This window comes from Perissodus microlepis, chromosome 4 (genome assembly GCF_051167445.1).
Source record: "Perissodus microlepis isolate ML-2025 ecotype Zambia chromosome 4, ASM5116744v1, whole genome shotgun sequence".
Classification (NCBI taxonomy): Eukaryota; Metazoa; Chordata; class Actinopteri; order Cichliformes; family Cichlidae; genus Perissodus; species Perissodus microlepis.
Genome location: NC_140464.1, coordinates 31003327 through 31029146, shown reverse-complemented (window position 1 = coordinate 31029146; position 25820 = coordinate 31003327). Strand labels below are relative to the sequence as shown.

General features: G+C 41.2%; 1 protein-coding gene across 3 annotated transcripts in view; it reads left to right on the top strand.

Moving 5' to 3' along the window:
- LOC146389270 (neurabin-2-like) overlaps positions 1–22294 on the top strand; it is a 33852-nt gene extending 11558 nt beyond the window's left edge. For all 3 annotated transcript variants that reach the window (XM_084927041.1, XM_084927040.1, XM_084927039.1), the window contains 10 exons: positions 10365–10497; positions 10928–11048; positions 11786–11890; positions 12414–12549; positions 16091–16234; positions 16369–16422; positions 16609–16740; positions 16892–16989; positions 17115–17211; positions 17634–22294. In XM_084927041.1, coding sequence (XP_084783167.1) covers positions 10365–10497; positions 10928–11048; positions 11786–11890; positions 12414–12549; positions 16091–16234; positions 16369–16422; positions 16609–16740; positions 16892–16989; positions 17115–17211; positions 17634–17687 — 1074 coding nt within the window. In that variant the 3' untranslated portion in view covers positions 17688–22294. The remainder of the gene's footprint in view (positions 1–10364; positions 10498–10927; positions 11049–11785; positions 11891–12413; positions 12550–16090; positions 16235–16368; positions 16423–16608; positions 16741–16891; positions 16990–17114; positions 17212–17633) is intronic.
- The last annotated feature ends 3526 nt before the right edge of the window (positions 22295–25820 follow it).

Below are 25820 nucleotides of genomic sequence, written 5' to 3'. Positions count from 1 at the left end.
AATTCTTGGCGATGAAGTGCAAGAGTGGGCTGCAAAAACATTTCAGCCACAGTGATTCAGTTGGTTGCTAGCGGCAGCTTTGTGGCCAGCGTTTTCAAGGTACACTTCCTCCATGCCCGCCCCATCTTTGCGTCTCTGCATCATCAGAGTGGGCTCTCACTTTGAATAAAACACAGCGGCTTCTAAGATTCAACATTTAGGTTGTTTTTTCTTTCTTTTCTTTTTAATGCACTTCATTTGAGTTCTGCACTAAAGACTATCTGGCTCGTGCGAGTTAGATGATGTTTGTGTGCGTGGCTTTTCTGCTGTGGACAAAAACAGCGAAGATACAAGGATGCACCTTTATCCAGCCTGATACCTGATGATGATGATGATGATGCATGCAGGTGAAGTGCTGATTGGCTGACACAGGAAGAGTAATGAAAGCAGAGTTTGCAACAAAGAAAGACAAAATAATAAATCATTAAAGACGGGATAAAAGCGAGCCCAGACGATTAGCACAGATGACATCGTACGTGGTTTTCGACTCTTTGTCCTCCACATCAGGAGGATTTTTCATTTACTCTGTTCTTCGTTTTATATTTGAGCAGCTGTTTTGAATCATTATTCAAAGTTAAGGTTATGATTGAAAATAACTGACTAAATTTACTTAAACTCTACTTTAATGGTTATTAAGATGTAAACACTGCGTGTATGCAATCAACAGTTAAATCTGAAGACACAGCATTCAAACCTCTTTGTCTTTACTCCAACAAATTGTACTTTTTCTCATGAAGGTGTCCTTCTAACTTCATTCCTCTGATAACATTTTCTGAGCATTTGAACCATGCCTAGTGCACATTAATGGTTGTTCTACATATTTTGACAGTGGCCCCCAGCTGTGTGTACACTAAGGTTGAAACACGTAGACGTGGGTCTACAAACGTGTCCGTAACACCTACACACTTCCAACACAGCAGCAGCTTAAAGCACAGCTTCTGTCGTTTTTTGGATTCTAGCAACACAGTTTTAATCAAGTTTGAGGGTCAAAACAGGGAGAAAAATATTTGTTTATCCTCTGCAGTGTGGACATGAGCTTAAAATGAGCTAGAAAAACATCCACAGAATTAGACCTAAGCTAGCTAAAGGCTGACTGTGCTGACATGGACTCAGTTGGGAAGGTTCCAGTTTCCTCCTGTTATTTCCTTTCAGTCACACTTATGAAGCTGACTTATAAAGTCACAGAATAAAACATGACATGTGGTCCACTTTCGTCCTCCTGTTCACTTTGTCGTGCTATCTCCAGTACAACCCTGGCACTAGCTGACGGTAGATTTGGCGATCGCTCTAAACTGGTCAAAATCAAGTAAGTTCCGCCACTTGGTCGTCACCGTGAAACACCTCGGGACATTTATTCTAACTAAAGTGGTCACTGGGAAATAAAAATCCCATGAAAAGTGCTAAAAAATAGCTTAAAAAGTTTGACAACTTTTCCCCAAAACAAGGCTTTATCAAGCTAACCTCTCCTGTACCTTTGACGACTAGTTTTGACACCTTGTGCATATCAACAAAGAACAGTTTCGGGGTTTTTCCAGGGCAGCTGCATGGCAGAGACCATCCGCTCGAGCTTCTGATAAACACCCTGTCGTACAAGCAGGTCCGAAACATGACAGAAGCCACTCAGCACAGAGGAGAGATTCAGGGTTACTCCTAATGAGGATAAAGCGTTGAAAAGCCTCTTTCCACTGGAAGTTACGCTTCTAAAACCATCTTTTTTTGTTGCACGATTCTTCCAAAGATCTGAATTCAGGATTCTTTGAGTCCCTTCATCTACAACTTGCTGTTCACGGGGAACTTATAGACGATTATACTTAGTAAAGAATCTGACAACTTCATCCACCTTTGTAAAATGTAAACATTTTAGTATACATGACATCATCTCAGACTCTTGTGACCTGTTACTTAGTTTCAGGAGAAACTGAGTAAGCATTCATGTATGAACTGGTGCAGTTTTTTACAATGCAAAGAAGAAAACAGTGATACTTGCCCAGTCGCTTTGACATTACTGTGTTACAAGAAATGTCAGACATGAAGAATTATTAATAAATCAAATCTGACACAGCAGAGATCATCGTTTTGGTTCAGAGGAAGGCTAAAGCTTCAGCAGTTATCTGTACACACACACACACACACACACTTCCTGCTCATATGCTTGTTGTTATAGAAGATCTATAAATGACGCCGCACTGAAGCGGAGGTTTATGAGGGGGAATGAAATGAAATCACACCCCAGCAGCAGTGCAGATTACTCACAGTCTAAAGGAGAAAAAACAAAACAACTTGATTTCAGAGTACTGAAGCTACCTGTCAATAGCTTCAGCTGGACCAGGGAACAATAGTCTTTCAACAGGCCTCGCCCCAGGGGCATCTTCTGTCAGGAAAAGTTGTCCAGTGCTGACACGGTGCCAAGCTAGCTAAACTTGGAAACATAAACATCCCGTCTGACAGAAAGTTGGCTTGCTTCAAAAGAGTGTTGGACCTCAACCAGATGCAGGAAGACCATTGGTTGCTGGGTGAAGCGCCTGATAAGCCTTTAGAGGCAGGTTATGTGCTTTTGGAGGGGCCTCGGTTCGCGGCACAATACAATCAACAGAACATTACGTGATATATCGGCTATTTCGGGGTAGATATGAATGAGTGTGGAAAATATTAGTGGGACACACCCACAAGCTTTAATTTCAGGTAACACAAATGATTAAAGTCTGACATATTTGTTGGAACAAACACATTTGGTGTACATGAAGCGCCATTAGAGGAGCGGACGTTGTTTGATTTGAACCCATCGCTCGTCTGAGAGGTGTCCCGCTGCAGGGAACAAAGACGCTCACTGTCCGAGCATGTCGAGTGCCGTCAGCAGCCGGTTTCTGGAACGGAGTAATTGCTGTTCTTACATCATGAAGTTAGCGTTAGCCAGCACAGCTCAGAGCTCCTCAAGTGTTGAGCAAGTCTGCAGAACATCACTTCATTAAAATGTCCTCTGCAGCTGAAATGCCATGTGATTACAGCACGGGTTAATCAGCCTGTGTGAGAGGTCTTGTGATTTTTGGACTTGCACGCGGACGCTGTGTCATCATAAAGGTTAATGCGTGATGAAGACACGTCGGAGTGGCCGCTGTAGGTTGCTATGCGATTGATCTAAACTTTCTCTCACACACACAGTGGAGATGCTGACTTGTGTACAAGGCCACCTCTGTAGGACTGTTAAAAGCAGCAGTTGGAATGTGGATGGGTGTGTTTGTTTTCCTTGGGGAGGAAAAAAAAGCGCGCACAAGCAGGGGAAGCCGGCTGATAAGAATCGCAGAATAGAGCTTTGTTTGGATTTAAAAAAACTACCTGGTGTGTACAGTTATGTGAACTGAAGGGGAAAAATCTCTTTACAAAGTTAATGATGCTCCCAGTTGTGACTGAAATCAGTTAAAAGCCGCCTCTGATTACGTGCGTCACAGATTCAACAAGATGCTGCAAACGTTGCTCAGCATCACATAGCGGTTGCAGATTTGCCAGCTGCAGGATGTAAAATCTCCCGTCTCATCCCGTGCTCTACTGGATTAAGATCTGGGGACTGTTCAAACTGGTCTCTTTAACAGGTTCAAAAAACCAGTTTGAGATGATTGGAGCTTTGGGACATGGTGTGCTATCCTGCTGGAAGTAACCATCAGAAAATGGGCACACTGTGCTAATAGAGGGATGGACGTGGTCAGCAACAATACTCAGATCAGCCCGTCTGCAAGTTCAGTCACTTAATCTCCTTTTTTCTTCATTCTGGTGCTTAGTTTGAACATGTCCGGACGTCTAAATAAATGAGTTACTGCTGCGATTGGCTGATTAGATAACTGACTGAATAAGCAGGTGGACCTAATGAAGTGGCTTGTGAGTGTTTATACTGTTACAATAGTGGATGTTCATATTAAACAGGGTTTCACATATGCATAAATGTTTAAAGCTTCAGACTGCTCTGTTTCAGGCCTTTTTTTCTGCTCTTGGATCTTTATGATGTCATAAAGACAGTTTGGGGAGTGTATGTCCTCATTGAGTCTGCAGCAGGAATAAGATAAGTAAGGATTATTTAAAGTTACCCTAGTAGAGTCCGAGAATAAAAATACTGAGCTTGAAATGAGCATAAATAAAATGGACCCAACCTTAATGGCTGCAGGACCAGGGTGGAGGGGGAGGAGGGTCGATGGGATGTGGCAGGAAGAGCTGGAAGAGTGGCCTCCCTTTGACTGTGACATGAGCAGAAACTGAAAGTAGTGTGATTCACAAATTCAGAACTAGAAGATTATGCAAATCCCCAGAGGAGCTCTGCCCACACACTCGTGCTCAGTGTCACATCACTAATTAAATCGATTAAATCTGGTGCCTGTTGTTTGTTAACTCGAGGTTCACTCAGAGGTCACGTGTCCACAGCGCTACGCAGCCATACCCCGAGCCGCCCAACGAAGACTGGCTGGCTAAAATTCTGATCCCATCTGAAATGAATGAAAGACGGCAAAAAGAAATTCGATTAAAGATCCAAATTCAGACGTCACCGTGGCAGTTAAAATAAAACTTACCCGCAGACCTGTGATCTGGACCCAATCTGAATCCTTGCAGCATTCAGTGAGAAAGTTTCCACTGCCAGCTGCTTCTCGGCTCTGTGCTGCCTTTCAGTACGGACAAATTACAACCCAGAAGAGTGCCAACGCCTGAGGACTCGTCTCCACCAGATATGACTCAACCTGAATTTTCTTGTGATCCATCTGTCAGACCTTAATTTAGACCCATGCTTCATCCAGGTGGCATTCACATAAGACGCTTTTTCAAATATTTATCAAGGCACACCTCGCTCCTCTGTTGTACAGTCTGTGATAGTGCTCTCCGGCTCAGTTGACCGGCGGCTAACTCAGATGACAGTTTTGATATCTCTCTGGCAGCTCGCGCCACTTACAGAGGCGGTGTCGGAAGATTCGATTTTGTTTCTACCTGTTGGGACGCGCCAGCCGCCGGGACAATTAGATCACATGACTAAGCTGAACATATTTGAAAGAGGTGTTAAAATTCAGACGTTAATTCCAGTTTTATTTTTCCAGCTCCGGCTCACAACAACAGTTGTCTCACGATGCTTTAAACGGAGAGTTTAAAACTGTCAATTACACTGTGACTGACCTCCTGCTTACAAAGGCCTTCGGAAAATACTGGTTTTAAAGACAGGCTGAGACAGGCAGACCTGCAGGAGGATACAAACAAACTGAGAACACCCACACGTTTATAATTACTCTGACATTTTACAGTGGGAAAGGCGAGTTTTCTCTGTATGAACACTGTTTAGCTTGTTATCACATGGAAAACTCGTTTTTTAAAAAGAAGCTGATGCTCACGTATCAGAAACCAGAACTAGGAAGTCTGATAAATTATGTGAGGTGATTCACCAGTACACCAGTACGCCAGTATAAATCGATACATTTCAGCATGACTGCAAAAAACTCAAAATATCAGGATGTGCTTGTTTGCGTTTTGGCTAAAAAAAAAAGAACAAGTATGTTTACATGATTAATACGACTTTAAAAATCTCTACAGTAGGTAAACAAAAAGTGACGGGTGCTTAACCAATGTTAGCCTGACCCAAAAACAAGCTAGCTGTTTCCTCCTGTTTCCAGTGTTTATACTACGCGACATTATCTGACTGCTGGTTCCAGCTACATACCTGCTTATAGAGATCTAACAACAATGTATGTAGCTCATGTCAAGCGAACACCCCAAAGCTTTACTTATTGCGTTGTTTTATTTTTTACTTTTTAAAAAAAAAAATTCGATTTTTATTTAACTTATATATAACTTAACTTAACTCGTATATATCCATCCACCCACACTGAGCCCGGCCGATATATTGGACCATGTCAGAGCAAAGAATTTGAAATGAAATAGGAAATTAAACGAGGATCTTTTTTTTATTAACTGTACCTTTCTAAGGACTCTAAGAAAAAACATCAGATATAGTTACATGAGATTTTTTAATTGCAAAATATTGGCACCAGTTTGGATCTGACGGGCTTTAAATCAATCCTTCATTCCAGCTTTTTGTGTAGTTTCAAGAGTTTTGTGGGGCTCCTCTGATTGGTTTAAACTTCACATGACGTTGGAGACAAAGCCTACTGCTGTAAGCTACAGAGAGGCTACACAGCCCTGTCATGGCGGCTGCGTTGGAGGCCCGGGCTGGTCCCCGGGGACTTCTCGCTGGCTTGGCTTTTATCCAGCGTGTAGTAAGTTTGTAGCTTCTGACTGGCCCGGTTCTGCTGAGGCTTCCATTCACAGCATTGTCAGTCGAAAGAAAGAAATGTATTGTTTTCACATCATATTCACTGAAGGGCTGTGCTGATCTGTATGAGCTTCACTTGTTCCCAAAGACGCAAATACTGGTTATTCATTCAAACTGGCAAAAAAGGAGGTCTTAATACACAATTGTGAAGCGGTCTGCAGGTTCGATTCTTGTCATTAACAGTCATCATTACAGAAGTGACTTCTCAAGCAGAAACGATCATTTTTGAAGTAACTCCATCTGTTCAAATACACCAAGTTGCCCAAGTTTAAATGAACATTTTAATATTTGTCCGTGTTTGTTTCTCTCGGACTCTGCAGCAGATCTGTGAGCCACACTGCCAAACCCAGTGGAGCTATAAAGTGAATACTATTATAACAGGACAGAGCCTCTTAGCTGACCAGGCAGCTAGCTGGTCAAATCAGTAAAGAGCCTGATACCAAGGGTTTATTATAATTATGCAAAGTGAACAAACTACCAGCATATGTTTACCTATTTCAAGAGAGTAAAATTGAACGTATTGAGCCTGTGTTTAAAAAATCAATATAGATTAGTAAAGTAACAAACTTCATTAAAATACATTAAGGAGATTGTGAGTATGGATTGGACTGTAACTCATGTTTAATTGCGTAACCTCCATTGGTTCCATTGGTTTTACTCACTGTTTAAATACTATGTAGTACCACAATCAGTACTGTGGAAATGTTCTGGACTGGAGGAGGTTCTCTTGTGAAGAATAGCCCAGATTAAGTCATAATGATGTCATTAGGTTTATCTCAGCCTGAAATCTGAGACTATAAATTTCAGAGAGATGGCCTGAGTTACACAGTGGATGGAAATCACTGTCATGTTACATTATGGGATTCTTCTTCAGAGTGGGCCTAAATTAGGGACTCTAATGCTTCTCCCAACAACCACTCCTTAATCTTAAGTTAATATATTACTAAACTGCTGAAGAACCCAATTTATCTTAAAGCGTCTAAACCGTGTTTGGTGTTTAGTTTTGTGTTCTGGCAATTTTGACTTTTATTTTAAGGCGCCTGTTGTAATATTGGAACGTGTATTGATCTTCTGTAGAAACTTTTCTATCATTGCTGTTATGTTCTGGTCACGGCTGATGGCCCCGCCCCTCCCTGGTTCTGACAGTTTCTTCCTGTCAAAAGGGAGTTTTTCTTTCCCGCTGTCAGCAAATGCTTTCTCCTGTTAGTTTTCTCTCTCTTATTGTTTACCTTTGGCGCTATACAAGTAACACTGAATTGAATCTAGGTTGTTTACTCCCATGAATCTTGGTTACAGGTCCATGTTAACTTTAAGGGTCAGCTTTTCTGTTAAGAGTACTTCTACAGGGTTACAGACTTTAAAGGCGACCTTGTTCCTGTCAGTGGGTGCGCTTTACTTTTTTTGTTATTTTGTTTATGTTCTACCTGCTGTTTTATCTTTCTCTTTGTTTGTGTGTTTGTTTTCCTGAGGAAAAGTAGAGATTGTGTTTCTGACATCTTAAGGGAACACCCTAAAGCTTCATGTACGCACAGACACACACGCCAACTAAGCTTTAAAGTTAGTCGACAGGAAGGAAGCGTGACAACAGGAAGCAGTCTTACAATCCCGCCCTCTGACCCTGTTTGTGTCACAGTATTTGTGTGTGTACCTCCTACGCTCGAGGGAATGTAATAATACTGTTACATAAAGGCCTATGGGTCTGTGTGTCCACACACACACACACACACACACACACACACACACACACACACACACACACACACACACACACACACACACACATTAGCATATCTACCAGACAGGGACAGTGAGAGAGAGCATGTCAGTGCCAAAATCACGCTGGGCAAGCCTGAGGTTGCCATGGAAATGAAGCCACGTGATCACAGAGGTGGTCACCAGGGAGACAGATGCTGCTGACCTTTTTTAACAGGGGGTGTGTGGGGTGGTTTGGATGGGCTTCAGTAGAAAGATGTATGGAGCACAGTACAGTACAGTGAGAGTGTACGGATTGTGTCTAAAGCCACAATAGATGTAAATGGTTATTGTGAGATAATATTTCTGGATGCTTCACCCAGTATCGCAGGCTAATGATGTGCAGTGAAGATCTAATGCATCAGTTAAAAACAAGGGAAGTATGTAGAAGCGTACTTCCCTAGCATGCAAACATGCTACCTGTCAAAACCAAGCCACAGCGAGACCCAGCGTCCTCCTGCATGTCCTGGTCTGTGTACAGTGTATGTAACTTTTATGGCTCTAGAATAAAAAGAGCTAAAGCTGCACCTTTTTCAAAGCAGCACTGGATCAGAATTGGAGATGGAAAAAGTGTTGAGACGGAGGTTTATTATGAGGCTCTCCAGCTCCCCTCAGCTCATTAGTTTTGGTGTGTGTCCTTGCACCTTTTGATTGACTCTCACCGTTCTCGTCTGCTCTCTTTCCCATTGGAGAGCTTTAAGTTTCTCTTAGGAGTTGATCAAGATGAAGCCAGAGGTAAATGCATATAGAGCTTATTCACTGTGTGGACGGGAAGAACAACTTAAAAGTGGCCTCAAATGTTGCTGTATGATGAGAGCATATGTATAATCTAATAATAATACAAGAATAATAGTATACACACTAAGTATATACATACATACCTTTTCAAAAAGGTGTTGTTTTCACATTATGATCATTTCTGAGCTTTAATTTGTGATTTTTAATTAATTAATCAATTGTTTTGCAACTAAGAGGTGTCTAAAATATTAAATTAGGTGCATCTAACAGGATGAACCACTTTTCCCTTCATAACTGCCTTAATTATCCATTGCATAGATTCAACAAGGTGCTGGAAACATTCCTCAGAGATTGTCGTTCATATTGACGTGACAGCATCACACAGTTGCTGCAGATTTGTTGCCTACACATCCAAAGGTGCTCTATTGATTTACGACCTAGAGGCCATTTGAGTACAGTGTGTTGTTCAAAATATAAGTGTGAGATGATTTGAGTTTTGTGACATGGGACAATATCCTGTTGGAAACCATCAAATATGGATACGCTGTGGTCATAAAGGGATGCACATGGTCAATAACAATACTGCTGTGGTGTTAAAATGATGCTCAGTTGGTACTCACGGGCCCAAAATGTACCATTAAAATATTCCTCACACCATTACACCACCAGTGGCCTTATCCACTGATACAAGGCATACAGTGGGTCCATGCTTTGATGCTGTTTATGGCAAATTCTGACTTCTGAGAGTAAAAGAAAATGAGACTCATCACACAAGGCAACATGTTAAAAATAAGCTGTTTTTACCTTTATTTGACAGCCTTGCAGTGAAGAGTAGACAGTAAAGTGTTTCCCCAGAGAACTGCTGCTCACTGGATATTAACTGTAAACCCTGCAGATGGTGGTGTGGGGAAATCCAGTGTTGTGTTGTCTGAACAGCAGTTTGTGAAATACTCATACCAACCTGTCAACAACAATATGTTCAGACTCACCTTTCTTTTGGGCACAGCTACAGCTTCTTTGTGCCTTCCCTTGTTTCCTTTCTATTCTCTACAGTCTCTGTCCAAAAAAGAATAATTGGAGAGAAAGAAAATCCCCAGTCTTATGCTTGGTTTAAACTTTAGCAGGTCTTCTTAACCATACCTCAGTGCACAAAGTTCCTGATTAGATATTCGGTTTAACAAGTGGTTGAACAGGTGTTGCTAACATAGTAGCCATCTTCGTTCTTGTCTACAACGTGAGCAAAATATCCCCAAACAGTTGATTGAAAAAGACCTTTTTCAAATGGCAGATACAGTTTGATTGGTGATGTTTAAGGTTAAATATTTCAATTTTTGTGTGAAAAATGATTGGGACATATACCTGAACATGCAAAAAGACGTGTGTAACACATTAGCATCAAACCTTCACCAGTCACTGTGAACTTATGAGGCTTTCATGAAGGAGTTCCTCAGGGAACTTTCCGAGTGCCTCTGTTTTTACACTTAGCTAATCCAAATGCATCTAACTGAGAGGGCTATCTGATCGTTTGCCCTCTGTATAGGTCTTTACCACCTACTCTAATGAAGATTACGACCGACGTAATGATGACGTTGACCCCATGGCAGCGTCAGCTGAGTACGAGCTGGAGAAGAGGGTCGAAAAGTTGGACCTGTTTCCCGTCGAGCTGGAGAAAGGTTTGCACGCGTCTTACATGTCACCGAGAGTCACTCAGTCAAGCCTCTTATGTAACTGTACACACTCACACAAGAGGCTGCTGTTAGTGGACATACACTGTCGCTCTGCTAACAGCTCCATTATCCCCTTATGGGATTAAATTTAGCACAGATTGGCCTAATTAGTAGCCAGTAACTCTGAAGGTAATGGATTTGAACCAGCAACCATGCGTGACGGCTGCTCTCAGCACTGTATAATAGCTATAATTTGACTAATATTTAATAGCTTGAATGTGGATAAATCCCACATGCTTTTTCCTGTCACTCTATAATATGATTAGTTATTATGATAGCAAAATAAATATGACAGGATTCTAATTAACAGTAATGATGTATTTATGTTTTCATTTTCAGCACTGAGATATGGCTCTGTTGTCTGTGTGTCTTTCAGACAGTGACGGCCTCGGTATCAGTATCATTGGTATGGGTGCAGGAGCTGATATGGGCCTGGAGAAGCTGGGGATCTTTGTTAAGACGGTCACTGAGGGTGGAGCTGCGCAGAGAGACGGCAGGTACCTTCTTCAACCTGCCTGCACCTGCCCCGACTTTGGTTTTGACCGAAACCTGTATCTAAAAGTTGGAAGTAGCCACCATAGCATTACGCATTTTTCATTCTTTCAATTTTATTTATATAGCTCGAAGTCTCAAGGTGCTTTATATTGTAAGGTAAAGAGCCTGCAATAAATCAAAGAGAACAGAGAAAACCCAACAATCATATGACCTCCTATGAGACAGTGGGAAGGAAAAACTCCCTTTGAACAGGAAGAAACCTCCAGCAGAACCAGGCTCAGGGAGGGGCGGCCTAGACCTAATGCAGCATAAGGGACGAGTCATGGTCACATGATCCAACCCTAACTATGTGCTTTATCAAAAAGGAAAGTTGTAGGCTTAACACTATTTTTCTTTGGACAGCAGACATGATTATTGATTATTAGCTAAATGTACACTAGTACATTTTGCCTTAAATGTATTTCTTTGCAAACTTGATTCTTTAGCTGACAGTTGCTCACTACAAGTTTTTAAAGCTTTTTGTTAGAGACAACAGTTTAAAATAAACAGGCAAAAGCACAAAATGTCACAGGCTAGGATGTTGCATGGAGCCAGTGCTAGTCCACAGGCCTGTCTGGTCAAAGAGACTCATAGTTACATTCGTCTTTGCATGTGAGAGGTTTAAAAAAGTGTGTTCACTGAGCGACCTTGGTCTTTTCCAAACATCGCTCTGCATACAGTGTTCTCTTTGTGTCTGTAGGATCCAGGTGAATGACCTCATAGTGGAGGTTGATGGGACCAGCCTGGTTGGTGTTACTCAGAGCTTTGCTGCCTCTGTCCTCCGCAATACCACCGGCAAAGTCAGGTCTGTGTCGCACTCACTCTAAACACGCACAGTTGTGTTTTCATATCTTCGTGAGGACATCCAATTGACATAATGCTTCCTCTAGCTGCTTCCCCTAACCATCAAGAATGAGCGCCTAATCCTAACATAACCTCATTGCAATCGTGACGCTAAAACCACATTTTGAGCCTCGTGGGCATTTTGTCCCCATAAGGGCTGTTGGTCCCCACAGGTAGAGTAACATTCCAATGTGTGGTCCCCACATCTCCATTTTTGAAACACATTTCACATTATGGAAGCTCTTTTTCTCCATTAGTGGTATAAGTTGCATATTATTTATTTATTTATTTATTTTTTAGTTGGTGTGTTTTGAAGCTCTGGAGTTTTTCAGGTTTGCTGTTGATACAGTGTGAATTTTTTCATGTTTTCCACATATGCAGTTTCAGTGTGTACAGTTTAGTTTGTGTAAAATGGTTAATCGTTTCCTTTTTTTGTGAATGACAAATCCTAAGTTTTTGGTTTTGTTTTTGATACTGTTTTCTAGGTTTGTGATTGGCCGGGAGAAGCCAGGGGAACAGAGCGAAGTGGCTCAGCTGATCCAGCAGACTCTAGAACAGGAGAGGTGGCAGAGAGAGATGATGGAGCAGAGATACAAACAGTACATGGATGATGATGAGGAGGTACATGCTAAACCTCTCTGTCGTGTGGGAGGGAAAAAAACGTTGGCTGGGTGCACGCCGCGCAGACATAGCTCAGTAGGCAACTCCCCCGTGACATTTCATTATCCTGCCCTGCGTGTGGTCTTCCTGTTGATGCGCTGCTGAGGGGCGGTTCTTGACACATGCCATGTGACACATTGCAGCAGCAGCGCTCTCAGCTTGAGAGGGTGATAAACACAGTGAATGCTCAAACATAGACGGTCAGTTCTCCTCACTGCACCTCCTTTGTCCTTTGAAATAGTCAAAAATAATGAAAAAGTCGTTGTTTTTAGTCAGTAAACACAGATTCCAAACGCACTTTGGCCTGCATTTGGAATTCAACGTTGCTCTACTTCACAAAGATATCCTGCATGTATTCATTAAATTCAATTTCACAAGCCTTTTGATGGTGTTAGTGGTTGTTAGCCACAGGAAATCCAACATGTGTGCATGGGAAAATGCCTGTCTGTGCTCCACCACATGCCATTTCAAACTCAGTCCAGCATCTCCACCTTCTGGTCAGAGAGAGAAACTGCATCAATACAGAAATCATTAAATTCCTAGTTTCTAGGGTCAGGTTTCATAATTAAAACAGTGGAACCAGGCTATATCCTACACATGGCTCATGGGACAGAGTGTGGCTTGTAGGCTGGGTATCGTCACTGATTTCTAGAATCATCTCAATTCCAATTCACAAGGTCCTGATTCGATTCGAATCGGGGAAATTTTGCCTCAGACAGTCAGAAATATTATAATTCTGATCATTTATCGGCACATATCCATATTTTTATAGCTATAAAAAGAAAGCTGAGACTTATGAGACTTTATCAAAGGTGTGAGCATCACAGCAGACGCTTTAGTGTCAAAGTAACTGAGCATAAAACACAGAAAACATGTTTTTGGGTTTTTATAGCAGATAACCTTAAAAATATTGTGCAGTAGCATGAATCAACATATAAACATTACCTGATGCTGCTGAAGTGAAGCCGAGGATTAATTAGAGACACAGCTGAGCATTTTGCAATTTCACATCATTTTAAAAAGTTTACATTTCTTCAGTATTGAACAGCAGAAATGAGACTTTGTTGTCGGAAATCAGTTAAATTAAAAAAAAAAAAAAAAAAAAGACCAGCAGCAGACAGCGCTGTACACAACAGTAGAGAGAGAGAGAGGGAGAGCTGTGCATGAAGTGTCATTTTTATCGTGGTGGAAGCAAAAGAGGAAATTCATGACGATGATGATGTGAAGCTTAGTTTGGATCTTCAGTCGTTTTTGGTTGTAGAGTATTGAAACCTGCAGCTTCGGAGTCTAGTGCAAAAAAGACGTAAACACAAAGCGCGGACCCGCCGACGCATCAGAATCTGTGCGCTGACGGCTTCACGTGATGCGTCGGCGCTTTGTGTTTACGTCTTTGTGCTGAATGCGTGTACCTGCTCTGGTTTGCTGTTTTAGCTGTTTGGTTGTTGTCAAAATTTTGTGAGGTTTAACCTGAGATTCTGGCATGTCGGGCAAAATAAATTTACATTTAAAAATCGATTCAGGATTTTAATGATAGACTCCTAACATTTCATCACTCTACAGCCTAAAATGAAAGAGCTCTGATTTCATGCCTGGGGGCAAATATTTTGTCAGCTCAAGACTTGTGTACTTTGGTTTGGTTAGCCAGAGAAGCCACAGAGCACAGCTGCATTTATCAGAGGATGTTGATATGGACGGCAGCGTGCGCTCTGGTTTGCTGCAGTCTTGTAATAAATACAGTTACTTTACAGTATTTACCTCAAATTGTGTCAGAGTAGAAAGAGTAAGCAGAGAGGAAGACACAGTACAGTCATTATGCAAAGCAATCATGTATTAAGTAATGCATTTTAGTTAATGCGTTTGTTAGCCTGGAAGAAAACATGCTGGACACGGGCTAATGTGAGGCTAATTTACTTTGTAACACAAAGGAGAAGAATAAGACAAATGATCAGCAGGCTGTTATCGATTGTGTGAATGCTTTTAGTGGAAGACGATGTGCTGGCTGCATTTTGTTCCAAGGGAATGAGTCTGAACTGTCAAACCACTGACCAGATCGTTTCTTTCACTTAATTTGTGACTGCATACTTGACCTAGTTGCCATTTATATCATTTTATATGACGGGTACTCCTGCCAATTAGATTATGAAGAGACAGCACTGTGTGGTACATTTCAGTCGTCTATGAGTGTAAAGCTAATGCCAGCAACTAGCTAACATCTAACAAATGACTAAGTTCTGTTTGAAAAAATAAATAAAAAATAAAATTTACTAATCATGTTTAGAGTTTTTTTGTAACATGAAACGGTTACCTTTGGAGATGTTGGTAGGTGACTGAGATGCCCTTTGTCTACCAAAGCAACCTAGCTTTGCACTAAGTAGCATAAGACGGTTTTAAGCTAACTAGCTTAAAGAGTATAAGCCACCAAACTGTGCAACCACATGCATGAGCTTAGCCTAGCCAAGAGTCCTTTTTGACTCTTGGAATGACCAAAACTTACCAAATGGACTTTTGACTTCAAACAATTGCAACTGAACTCCTAAACACAAAGGGACAGTGTATAGTGTATCAAACATGAGCAATGAAAAACCAACTAAATGTGGTGGTGCCATAAGCCTGCATTAGATCTGAAAGCCACCAGATGGCGATTGCTCTGATTGCAAAAAGATTTTGGGAGCATGGAAAAGGCTTTCTGACCTGACTGCAGACAGTTTCCTGGTTAGCTACTTGTTTTGGGTCATACTGAATAAAACATTTAGTCTATTTTGGTAAAACTATTTTTCCATTGGATTTTCCGTTGATTTGCTCTTTGGCTAAAAACCTGGAGATTGACAAGCGTCAGGCAGTGAGCCGGTGGGTTCAGTCAAACCCTCCTCTTTCTGGTGTTTTTGTTGTTGTTGTTTTGTTTTTCCTTTCAAACCAAGATAGAGATGGACTAGAAACTAATGAAGGACATCACCTTTCATAGCTACTGTCCTCTAGAGGTCTATGCTGAAGTCAATGCCACAGACTTCTATTGGACTACCACCACATCCATTGTTTCCTGGTGGCTATTATGAGGGATTAAGGCACTCTGTGTTGGCCTTCCTTTCAAACCTGGAAGTCAGTCTTTTATACCATCTATACCAGGGGTCCCCAATCCCAGGCCTCGAGGGACGGTGTCCTGCAGGTTTTAGATCTCACCCTGGGTCAACACACCTGAATCACATGATTAGTTCATTCCCAGGCCTCTGAAGAACTTCAAGACATGTTGAGAAGGTAATTTATCCATTTAAATCAGCTGTGGTGGATCAAGGACACATCTAAAACCTGCAGGGACACTGGCCCTGGTGGACTGGGATTGGGGACCCCTGATCTATACTAACCAGCTACTCCAGCTCCATATCGGATGCAATCATTGGTCTGCGATGTAACCTTATACCTGTAAAACCTACTCATACAATATGTATAAAATATCACAACTATTACCAAATGTAACTGCATTTCTTGCGTGTGTGTTTACCTGCAGACAGGTGAATATGCGACAGACGAGGAGGAGGAGATGAGTCCGATGTTTCCGAACTCGATAGAGGTTTTCGATCTGGCAGAAAACCAGGAAATGCTGTCCCCTGTGGAGCTGGACCCAGAGAAACTGGCCCACAAGTTCAAAGAGGTACATGTGATATAAATGATTTGGATGTTAAGTCATTATTTTATTCAGTCTTTTGTTTACAGTTTTACCTAGCTTGATTTTTGTTATGTTTATTTGTTTTTTAAAGAAATCAGATTTTCTCCCTCTGTCTGCAGCTCCAGATTAAACATGCAGTAACCCAGGCTGAGATCCAGCTGCTCAAGAGGAAGGTGAGCCTGTTTAACACACACTTATACACATGCAGGCAAAAAACCCTCAAAACAACGGCACATTCAGGTTGCACTGCAGAAGAGAATGTACACATGCATAACACCAGTTCTTTTTGGCTCTATGATGACTTAATGCCTCCCACATACCACCTCCTCCTCCCACACTGACCCCCACCCCACCTCCAGCTGGCTCACGCAGAGCAGGATAAGTTGCGTTGGCGGATGGAGCGTGCTCAGTTGGAGCAAAATATCCGGGACAGTAAAGAGAGGATGGAAAAACTTGAGGGCTACTGGATGGAGGCACAGTCTCTATGTAAGGTAAGGTAGCAAACCTAAACTTCAAAAAGGCACGAATGAATCAAGTGTTTCTTTTTTTCCCTCATCCCTTAAAAACTAAAAAAATGAGCTCACTGCCACCCTAAAACTAGTTTTGTTATCATTTACTCACAGCGAGTATTTGTCTTTTCAGGCTGTGGATGAACACCTGAAGGAAACTCAGGCTCAGTATCAAACCCTGGAGAGGAAATACAGCAAAGCCAAGAGGCTGATTAAAGAATACCAGCAGAAGTAAGGAAGGAGAAGGAGGGACAGAATAAAAAGATACAAGGAGTAAAAAAACACCACCACTCCAATGTGTGTGTGTGTGTGTGTGTGTGCGTGCGTGCGTGTGTGTGTGTGTGTGCGCATTTTAGGGAGATCGAGTACCTGAAGAAAGAGACTGCTCAGCGTCGGGCACAAGAGGAGAGCGAGGCAACACACAAAGAGGAGACAGACAACCTGCAGGAAAAGGTACGCAGTAGACTCACCTGAATCTCTCACTGTCAGGTAGCAGAGCTTTTCCCGAGCAGGAAATAATAACAAAGGCTGCATTCCATTTAGGGTAGTGAGAACCAGGGTCCTGCGTTAGTGCGCGCCAGGTCACCGTCACAGCTTGCTGGGTCACATCTTGATGGCAGTGTCACTCCATTATGTTTTAGTACACTGCTCAAACAAATTAAAGGAACACTTTGAAAACACATCTGATCTCAGTCTATGCTGCTACAGAGGGTAATGTGTTAGGAACAAGGGATGGAAATGATCAACCTACAGATTATCGTCCCACAGGTTTTGTTCACTTGATGCTCTGCTTCAATTAAGTGTTTCTTTAACACTTTTCATAAAAGGTTTAACGTTATATTTCTTGACGTTATCATCCACTATGTTTTCCACAGATTACAGACTTGGAGACCAAAGTGGATGCCTTGAAGACCCCCAATCCCTCCTAGACTGCTGCTACTTCCCGCCTCCTGTCTGTGACTGAAGGAGGAGGAGCTCCCCCGTCATCCTACCGCAGGGGGGCTGTAATTTATTCCAATCAACCATTCACTGCAACGGACAGGTAGCAGAGGAGGGAAAAAATCCCAACAAGTATAACTGTAGAAGAGAGGACCGTGGAGAAGGAAAGACTCAACCTCTCATGTGGCATCTGCCAGTGGCTTAGTGCTCCGTCAGTCAACAACAAATCCCAGAATGCACCTTCTGTCATATCCAGTATCCTCCTTATGTGTCTTCCTGGCAACTGGCTTGGCATTCAACCCGGAAACCATATTCAGCAACTCAGTTTGTAGACGATGTGTTTTCTCCTCTCTCTTTAGCAGCATCTTACCCAGGTTCTGTGAATAAATCCGATTTATTAAAAACAAAAAGCGCTTTTAATAACCAGGCTTGTCACAAAGTGCTTTATAGAGCGACAGAGGGAATGAAGCAGAGCAAAAGGGACAAAAGGACTGCTGTTATATGACCTTTGATGGAAGAGGACGAGCGTGTTCTCTGCCCGTGGCGATGCTCGTTTTCATCTGAAACTACCAGGAGAAGCGGTGACCTTATTTTTAGAGACACGACACCTTTCAAGAAGTGGAACCTCGGTAGTAAGACTCGACAAAACTCTGATGGCCACCTTACCGCCCATTAGCGAAGTAATAAAAACTATGGAGCAAGATGGTCTTCGTGTTTCAAAACTGTCAAAGCCCAGCTTTTTGCTTTCTTTTTTCTGACCTAACTCTCTGCAAACGGTGGTATTAGTAAAGAAGAAGTGTGCGTTTCAGGTCTGAACTACGTGGCGTAATGTTTGTATATATTCTATACATTTATTTAAAAGTGTTAAAGTGGCTTAAGCAATTAGATGGATCTGGAATCTAAGAGTGAGGCGGTGACGCCTTACTGTGGAGGGAATGGTTCAGTAGTCCTCAGTCTGTTTCATCTCTTTTCTCTCAGCATCAATGGCAAACAGGGTGTGAATAGTCTAATTTGTGCTTGTAGAACTTCTAATTGTGTATATCTGTTGGTGTTTACTATATACTCTGTGGGTTTACATGCACACAAACCTGCTTTCAGGTCAGCCGTGCACTATATTCTCACGTGTAGGAAGGCTTCCTTTCTCGTTTTAGAATATCCTCTTAGCTCGCACTCTTAGCTACTACCATATACATAAAATATTAAAAAATCTATCCAAACATGTCATGGACGCAGAGAATGACTACAGATAGAAACTGATTAATTGAATTAGCAATTGAGGTCAAATCCAAGGTGGAAAACAGCACTAAGATTAGAGAATTTGCTCATTTAAAATCCTATAACAATATACTGGATATTCACTAAAAAGATAAATTCATAATTTGTCCAAAAGCAGGTCCAATTATTACTAACTTTTAGATTGGAGTTTACTATTATTACTGCCACTAATATCCCCCATCAATAATAATGTTCCTATATTGCGCAGTAAAACTTTTCCAAGCAATTATATACCTAACTAAAGACTCATATGAAATGTAATTTTCATTTTAATTATTATTATTTTATTAGTATGGAAGACTAATATGGCCACGGGGGCCTTTTTTTTTTTTTTTTTTTTTTTTGTCCCTAAAAACAGGTGAACAGAATCAGCCTTTTGGGATTTACTTACCTGGATGATTGAGCACCAAGACTCCCTAAAAAACCAACTTTGAATTTAACTTCAGTTTTTTCCCCAGAACTATCACACTAATTCTCTTCCAAAACTAGCAAGTATAAAAAGTAAGTGGAAACTACTACTGAAAAAATTTAAATTGATCCCCCAGTTTTTGTTTTTCTTTATTGGCTGACTTAAATTTCCAGATCATAAATTGACTAACATTATATAAACGGAGTATAGTGAAACACTGGACACTCAAATATTATAGTTTATTTTTTTGAACATAAAAAAACCCATAAAATCTTAAACTTTACTAGCTAAAAGTTACCTTTATGAAGTGGTTTCTATTTCTGTAAGTGTTATTGTAATAGTTTAATAGTTTCTTTCGTTTGAACATTACATACTGACTAGTCAAATGTCACTAGTTCTAAATTAGTGACATTTCTCTGTGGTTCTGTATTGGCTAATGTCATTTGGCTGTCGGTTAGCTTGTTAGGCTATAAGTGTCGACTGACAGTAGTAGTTGTTAGCTGTCAATATGTTAATTTAACTTTCCAAAATCACAAACGAGAACTATCAAGGATGCCAGAGTCTTTGCCAGTTCTGTGTTATATTGATATTTGTATCAGTATTTATCAATTCTCATTAGCTAGTAACACCTCACTAGCTAGTGAAGCCTGCTAGCATAACAGGATAGTGTAGCCACTGAAGTGTTTGTGTAACAAGACCGTCACATGGATATGAGCATCGGGGTTATTCAGAAAACTGTGTGCATGTAAACACACTCCACATATCTTACATTAGGAGAAAAGTAGAGGGTCCCAGTGCCAGTATTATACCTATAGAAAATGAATTTAAGTTAGCGATACATGCCTGACGTAGTCCAAATACTGGTTGAATTTAAAAGTGTTATTATAGCCATTAAAGGTCAGGTGTTTCTTCAGGAATTCAGTAACCAATGTGTCAACTCAATCTACCTGAATATGATTTTTTTCTTTTCTTTTCCCCAAACTCCTCTTTGGTCAGATCAATGTAATGAGTTTCAACCTTTTTTAAGATTAGCAGAATCAAAAGGTTGATTTGCTGAGAATAGACTAATTAGATAAGGATTGAACCTGTGACACTGTGGTTACTGTGCGCTCTATATGTTTATAAAAAAATAATGTGAAAATTATAATGTGGACCGTTTCAAATATGAAACTTGTATTCATGTGAATGGCAAAATGGTGCTCTGAAAGATGGCCTTTACATGTGAAACGAAATTCTGAACCGGTAGATTATGTATTTTGCTGCTGTCATTCCCCGTGGTAGCTGTTGTTATGAGCTCCTGTGTTAATCAAGATAGTAGAGAGAGTAAAGACAGTAGAGCTTGCTGGCAAGCTCTGATTAGGTCACATTACTTGAAAAAAACCACAAGTGGAGTACAATCCCGAGATCTAATTAGGCTACTTAAGCTTAACTCATAATGAATGGAGCAGTTTTGAGGTTGACAAGTTAAAACCAATCTCTACAGCTTTTTCCCAAACCTTAGCCACACTAGCACCCTGGTTCTGAGAATGGTACCATTTGCATCGTAACTTTGCTCTCATTATCTTCAAACCCATTGTACTGATGTTCATAGTGCCCAGAGGAAGCATACAGAGTTTCCCTTTTGCACCAACAGCCGGTTATAAATGTTAATTCATCAAATATTACGGTTCTAAAATCCACTAATGTTAGCATGCTAACGTGTTGAATGGATTTCAGGAACACGGTAAGCCTGCTCAACATTACCCTGCTGGGCCTGCGATCACGTTCGTATGCCAGTGTTAGCATTTCGAAGCACTGCTGTGCCTGAGTATAGCATCACAAAGCTTATAGCATGGCTACATTGAAAACGTATCGTCATTTCTTTGAAACCCAAAATAATTTTGACAAATCACGACTATTTAGATAAAGCTGCTATCTGCTTGAAAATGAAAAGTTGCATTTCCAAGCTTATTTGCTAGGTAGAAGCATGTTTTCCTGAGGTATTTGCTTTAAAAAAAGAAAAGAGAAAAAAAAAAGCTTGTTTTGCTGTGACCAATCTGCCCCTGCCTTCAGCCTCAGCCTGGCTTTGTTCTTCACACCCACTCTGTTGGAGCTGAAACTGATCTGAATCTGTGCTTCACCTTTGACCTACAGTATTTGTGCATTAACAGATATCTAGAGAGACATGGGGGCAGAATTTTAAGTCTTTTTGCACGTTTCTGTTTGAGAACTGTCGGGGGACGTGGAAACAAACAGGAATATGAGGATATTCAACCACCAGAAAATAATCTTTTGTGTTTGTACTGTTTGGCTGATCAACATGGAGGAGTAACTCCAAAATCACAATGTATGATTATTTTCATGTAAGAATTCTTCCTCTTTTTCTAAAAAGACACCAAGTATTTGTTCCAAACCTGCAGTATGTTTTAAAGTGTTGTCTTAATAGATGGAAACAAAGGTGAAAGAGCATTTTTAGTTTTAAAGGAATGAAAATCAGCCATAAGCAACTCACTTGAGTATTTTTATTTCTTAAGTATTTTTTATTACAGTTTCATCTTGGTGTTGAAACAGTGTGAGCTGTACAAAAGCTGTTGTATCACCAAATCGAACCCTGGTCACTTTGGGTTTTAATGTCTAAACACAGGAAGTGATCAGCTTGCCTTTTTATGACCTATAAGTTAACCTGCTGCTTTTGCCTCTAAAAAGCCTTCCGATGTTTGCTAACTGTAGCTGACTGTCATTTGTTACCCATCCCGCCCCATCCGCTGTGTCTACGTTGGAAAAAACAAAATTAGCTTGTCCTCATCAGTTTAAAGATAATACCAGTGATTACAGACAAACTGCCATATTGGTAGACTGACTGATTGTAGCACTACGCCATGTAAGAGCTGTTACAGATTGATTTTTGATAATAAACTCATCATTTGCCCCCAGTTCATATTTCGGGGAATGACCTTCAAAACCATTTTCGTCAACAGGCGGCCTCTGAAGTGAGAGGGTTCAGTGCCTTGCTTGTAGGTAAAGGATTACGGTTCTTGTCTAATCACTTTGTACATTTCAAGGAGTCATAACTGATTGTTGTTGTTGGGGGAGGTTATAATCAGTGTTAAGTAGCCAGTACACAGAAACTGCTTAATAGGTCATTCACAAGTGTCTCAGGTTAGTCAAAATTAGATCTGTTTGCGAAAGTCAGACAGTTAGCCTCTCCATCTGTTCATATCCTTTATGGACAACATATTCTAGATGTAGCTAAAGGCCGTATTGGTTTTGGTTTGGTGGCGTTGGGAATTCACAAGTGACGTGGTCCTTTTAGGCTTTGTTAAGTGGTTAACCTCTAGCTTACAATGTTGTGGTTTTCTGCGAAGATGAGAATTGCCCTGCCCCTGATTGGGGATGAGGTCCTGCCTTGGGTATCACCGGTTCTTGTTCAAGACTGGAGAAGTGGAGCCAGAGATTAACAGATTGATTGGTGAAGGGTCTGCAGTAATGCAGATGTAGTACCAGCTTATTGCTGTGAAGAGAAAGCTGAGCGTGGAGCAAAGTTGTCAATTTACTGGTTGGATCTATCTATCCCCATCACCTGTGACCTCAAGCTGTGGGCAGTGACCTAAAGATTGAGATAGTGAATACAAGCATCAGCTTCCTCCGATGGGCGTCTGGTCTCCTCTTACAGATAAGATGACACTCGAAATAGATCCTCCACATCGAAAGGAGCCAGTTGAGGTGGTTGGGGTGTCTGCCTAGATGCCCCTAAGGTGAGGTGTTTAAGGCATATTCTACTGGGAGGAGACTCTGGATGAACTGGAGAGATTGCGTCTCTTGGCTGCCATTGGAAAACCTCAGTGACCCTCCTGAAAAGATGGAGATGGTTGAGAGATGGAGGTCTAGGTACTTCTGCTTGAACTGCTGACCCTGCAGTTCAGACCTTGATAAGTTATACTGGATGGATGGATGTTTGCACATGTACTTCCTGTTATCTCTGCCTTCAGATCGCCTTGGTTGATGAGCCTCAGTCCAAATTGCACTGAAATGCTAGGACCCAAAGTCAAGTTGCTTCTGATTGTGTTTGCATAATGACCGTTTTTGATGTTCAAGGTGAAAAGCTTAAAAACTACACTCTGGCATGTTCTGCGCTGTAACCACTGGTAGCCAATCTTTAAACACTTTACACCCAGACTCTATAGAACTAGAAGAACAGATGCTTGCTATGTAGAGCAGATGCAATCTTGTGCTCACATCACGCGTGTCACACCGCAACTTTTAAGAAACTGGAAGAAAAATGGTGGTGGGGTGGGGGGTGAAATTACAAGAAACAAAAGCACTATGAGAATCCTTGCAATTTGTTTTTTGTTTCTTTGTTTTTTCTATTTTCATGCATCGCCAAAATTTACCGCACTTTGGAGCAATTCTGTCCTTTTCTTTACAAAACTATTAGTCCTTGGCTTGAAATTAGACAGTGAAGTCATGTGGTTTGAAAGACTAACAGTCATGCGGTGTCAAATGATGAGAGCGGGACAATCTGACCTCGGAGTGCGTCTCGGGTCTGAAACAGATTTCCTTCTCTGCCTGGTTCTGTTTTCGGTTGATGCCACCATGTTTGTCTGAACCAATACCTGTCTGTCAGCGTTAATAAAGATAAAATATGACAACAAAAAAACAAGTTTTATTTAACTTCATATTTCACTGTTCACATATGTTTGAAGTGTGCATTGATTTATAGATCTTACTTCCCCAACCGCCCTGCGACAGACTGGCGACCTTTCCGGGGTGTACCCCGCCTCTCGCCCTATGACAGCTGGGATAGGCTCCAGCGCCCCTGAAAAGGATAAGCGGAAGGATGGATGGATGGATGGATGGATGGACTTCCCCAACCTCTAGCTAACTGTTCTCTCAGAGTACTAGAGGAAGAAGAAGGGCAACACAATGGCCTCGGGCTTCAAGGGGGATTTCTTGATGCTCTGGATGCACCTTCCATTTAGCAGCAGCTGTATGCAAATATGATGGAAGAAATACTGAGAATTACCTCAATACCTACATTCACCCCCTGCTTCAATAAAGCTGTTTTACCTCAGAGTCTGAAAAGTGAAGCCAACATGTTGAAACCCCCTAAACATGCACTTTTGGTAATGGCCAGCAGAATAGTTGCAGAATCGCATACAGTTGTATAGAGAAGTCTGTGGAGAAAATGATCATGAGTATTTTGTTTTTAATCACCTTAGTAAACACTTTCCTAAAAACTTTCAGTTGCTAATTTTACATCTAGTTTAATACAATGTGGTTTTTATGATGTAAAATTATGGTTCCCAAGCAAAGTAGACAAAGCAGGAGAGGCCTATTGAATGGTTGCAAGCAGTGTAACTGCCTCATGAAGAAGCGTCTTGGATGAGCCCTAACTAACCCTGCAGATACTCATCAGTGTAGCTAGCGCTACAAAAGAGGAGTGATCATAAAGGGAGTGATGTTTTTGAGCATCAGGTCAATTCAAATGCAACTTTTCTATCAGCACAACAAACATCACCAAACACACAGTTTGTGTGCAGTTTGTCACAGTGTGATGCTAGCTAAAGGTCCAGCTACTCTATTTCAGAGGGAGAGAAAGGAGAGCTAACTTCACTCAGAGATGGAGAAAGAAAGACGGGGCAGAGGAAGAAGAGGTTAGATTTAAGGACTGTTCAGTGGAAATTTAAAGCTTACATGTAAGTCCTCATGTTTTTAAATCAGATATTGGGTCTGAACATGTGACATATTCTCAAACTGGAGCAAATCAAACTGAGACTAACTATTTAAAGGTAACATGAAAATCCTCTGCAGGTTAGTGCAGGATAAAGAGGTTACTTTGCTGTACTGTGATGGATTTAAAGTAAAGAGCAGTGTGTGACTGGTGCACAGTGGCTGTGGTTTCATGGTCAGAGTGAAGTTACATCAAGTGTAAGTGAAGTTAAGCTGATGATACTGACCAACGTTATTCTGTCTAATATAAAGACAGCATAAACATTGTGTAGAGGATGGAAACCAGCCAGGACGCCTCAGGAAACATCTGCTGACATCTTGTTCATTTCAGTTGTGTAAATCCACAAACAGCAGTGACCCTCAGAGGAGTAGTAGCCCAAATCAGCTGATCACAGCTTGCACATTAAGAAAATCTCCTGAAAATCAACTGATTTTAGGGTTCCCACCTGCTGAATCCACTTTGACCTCTTCCCTTTATTTCCTGTTCAAAGGCAAAGTCACATCTGCGATGTAGGCGTCAGACAGCAGAGCGATTTTCCATTTTTCTGCTCATGTTCGACTTAACTCATTCAAAGTAACTTTATTAGAATTAAATCTACTAATATTACTTTATTATTACATAAAATAGCACAAGGTTCAGCTAGCTTTGCACACAGGTACATTTCAGAGCCTGTACTTTATCACTTTTACTTAAGAGGTTGAATCAGTGCTTCAGCTTTTACTGGACTGT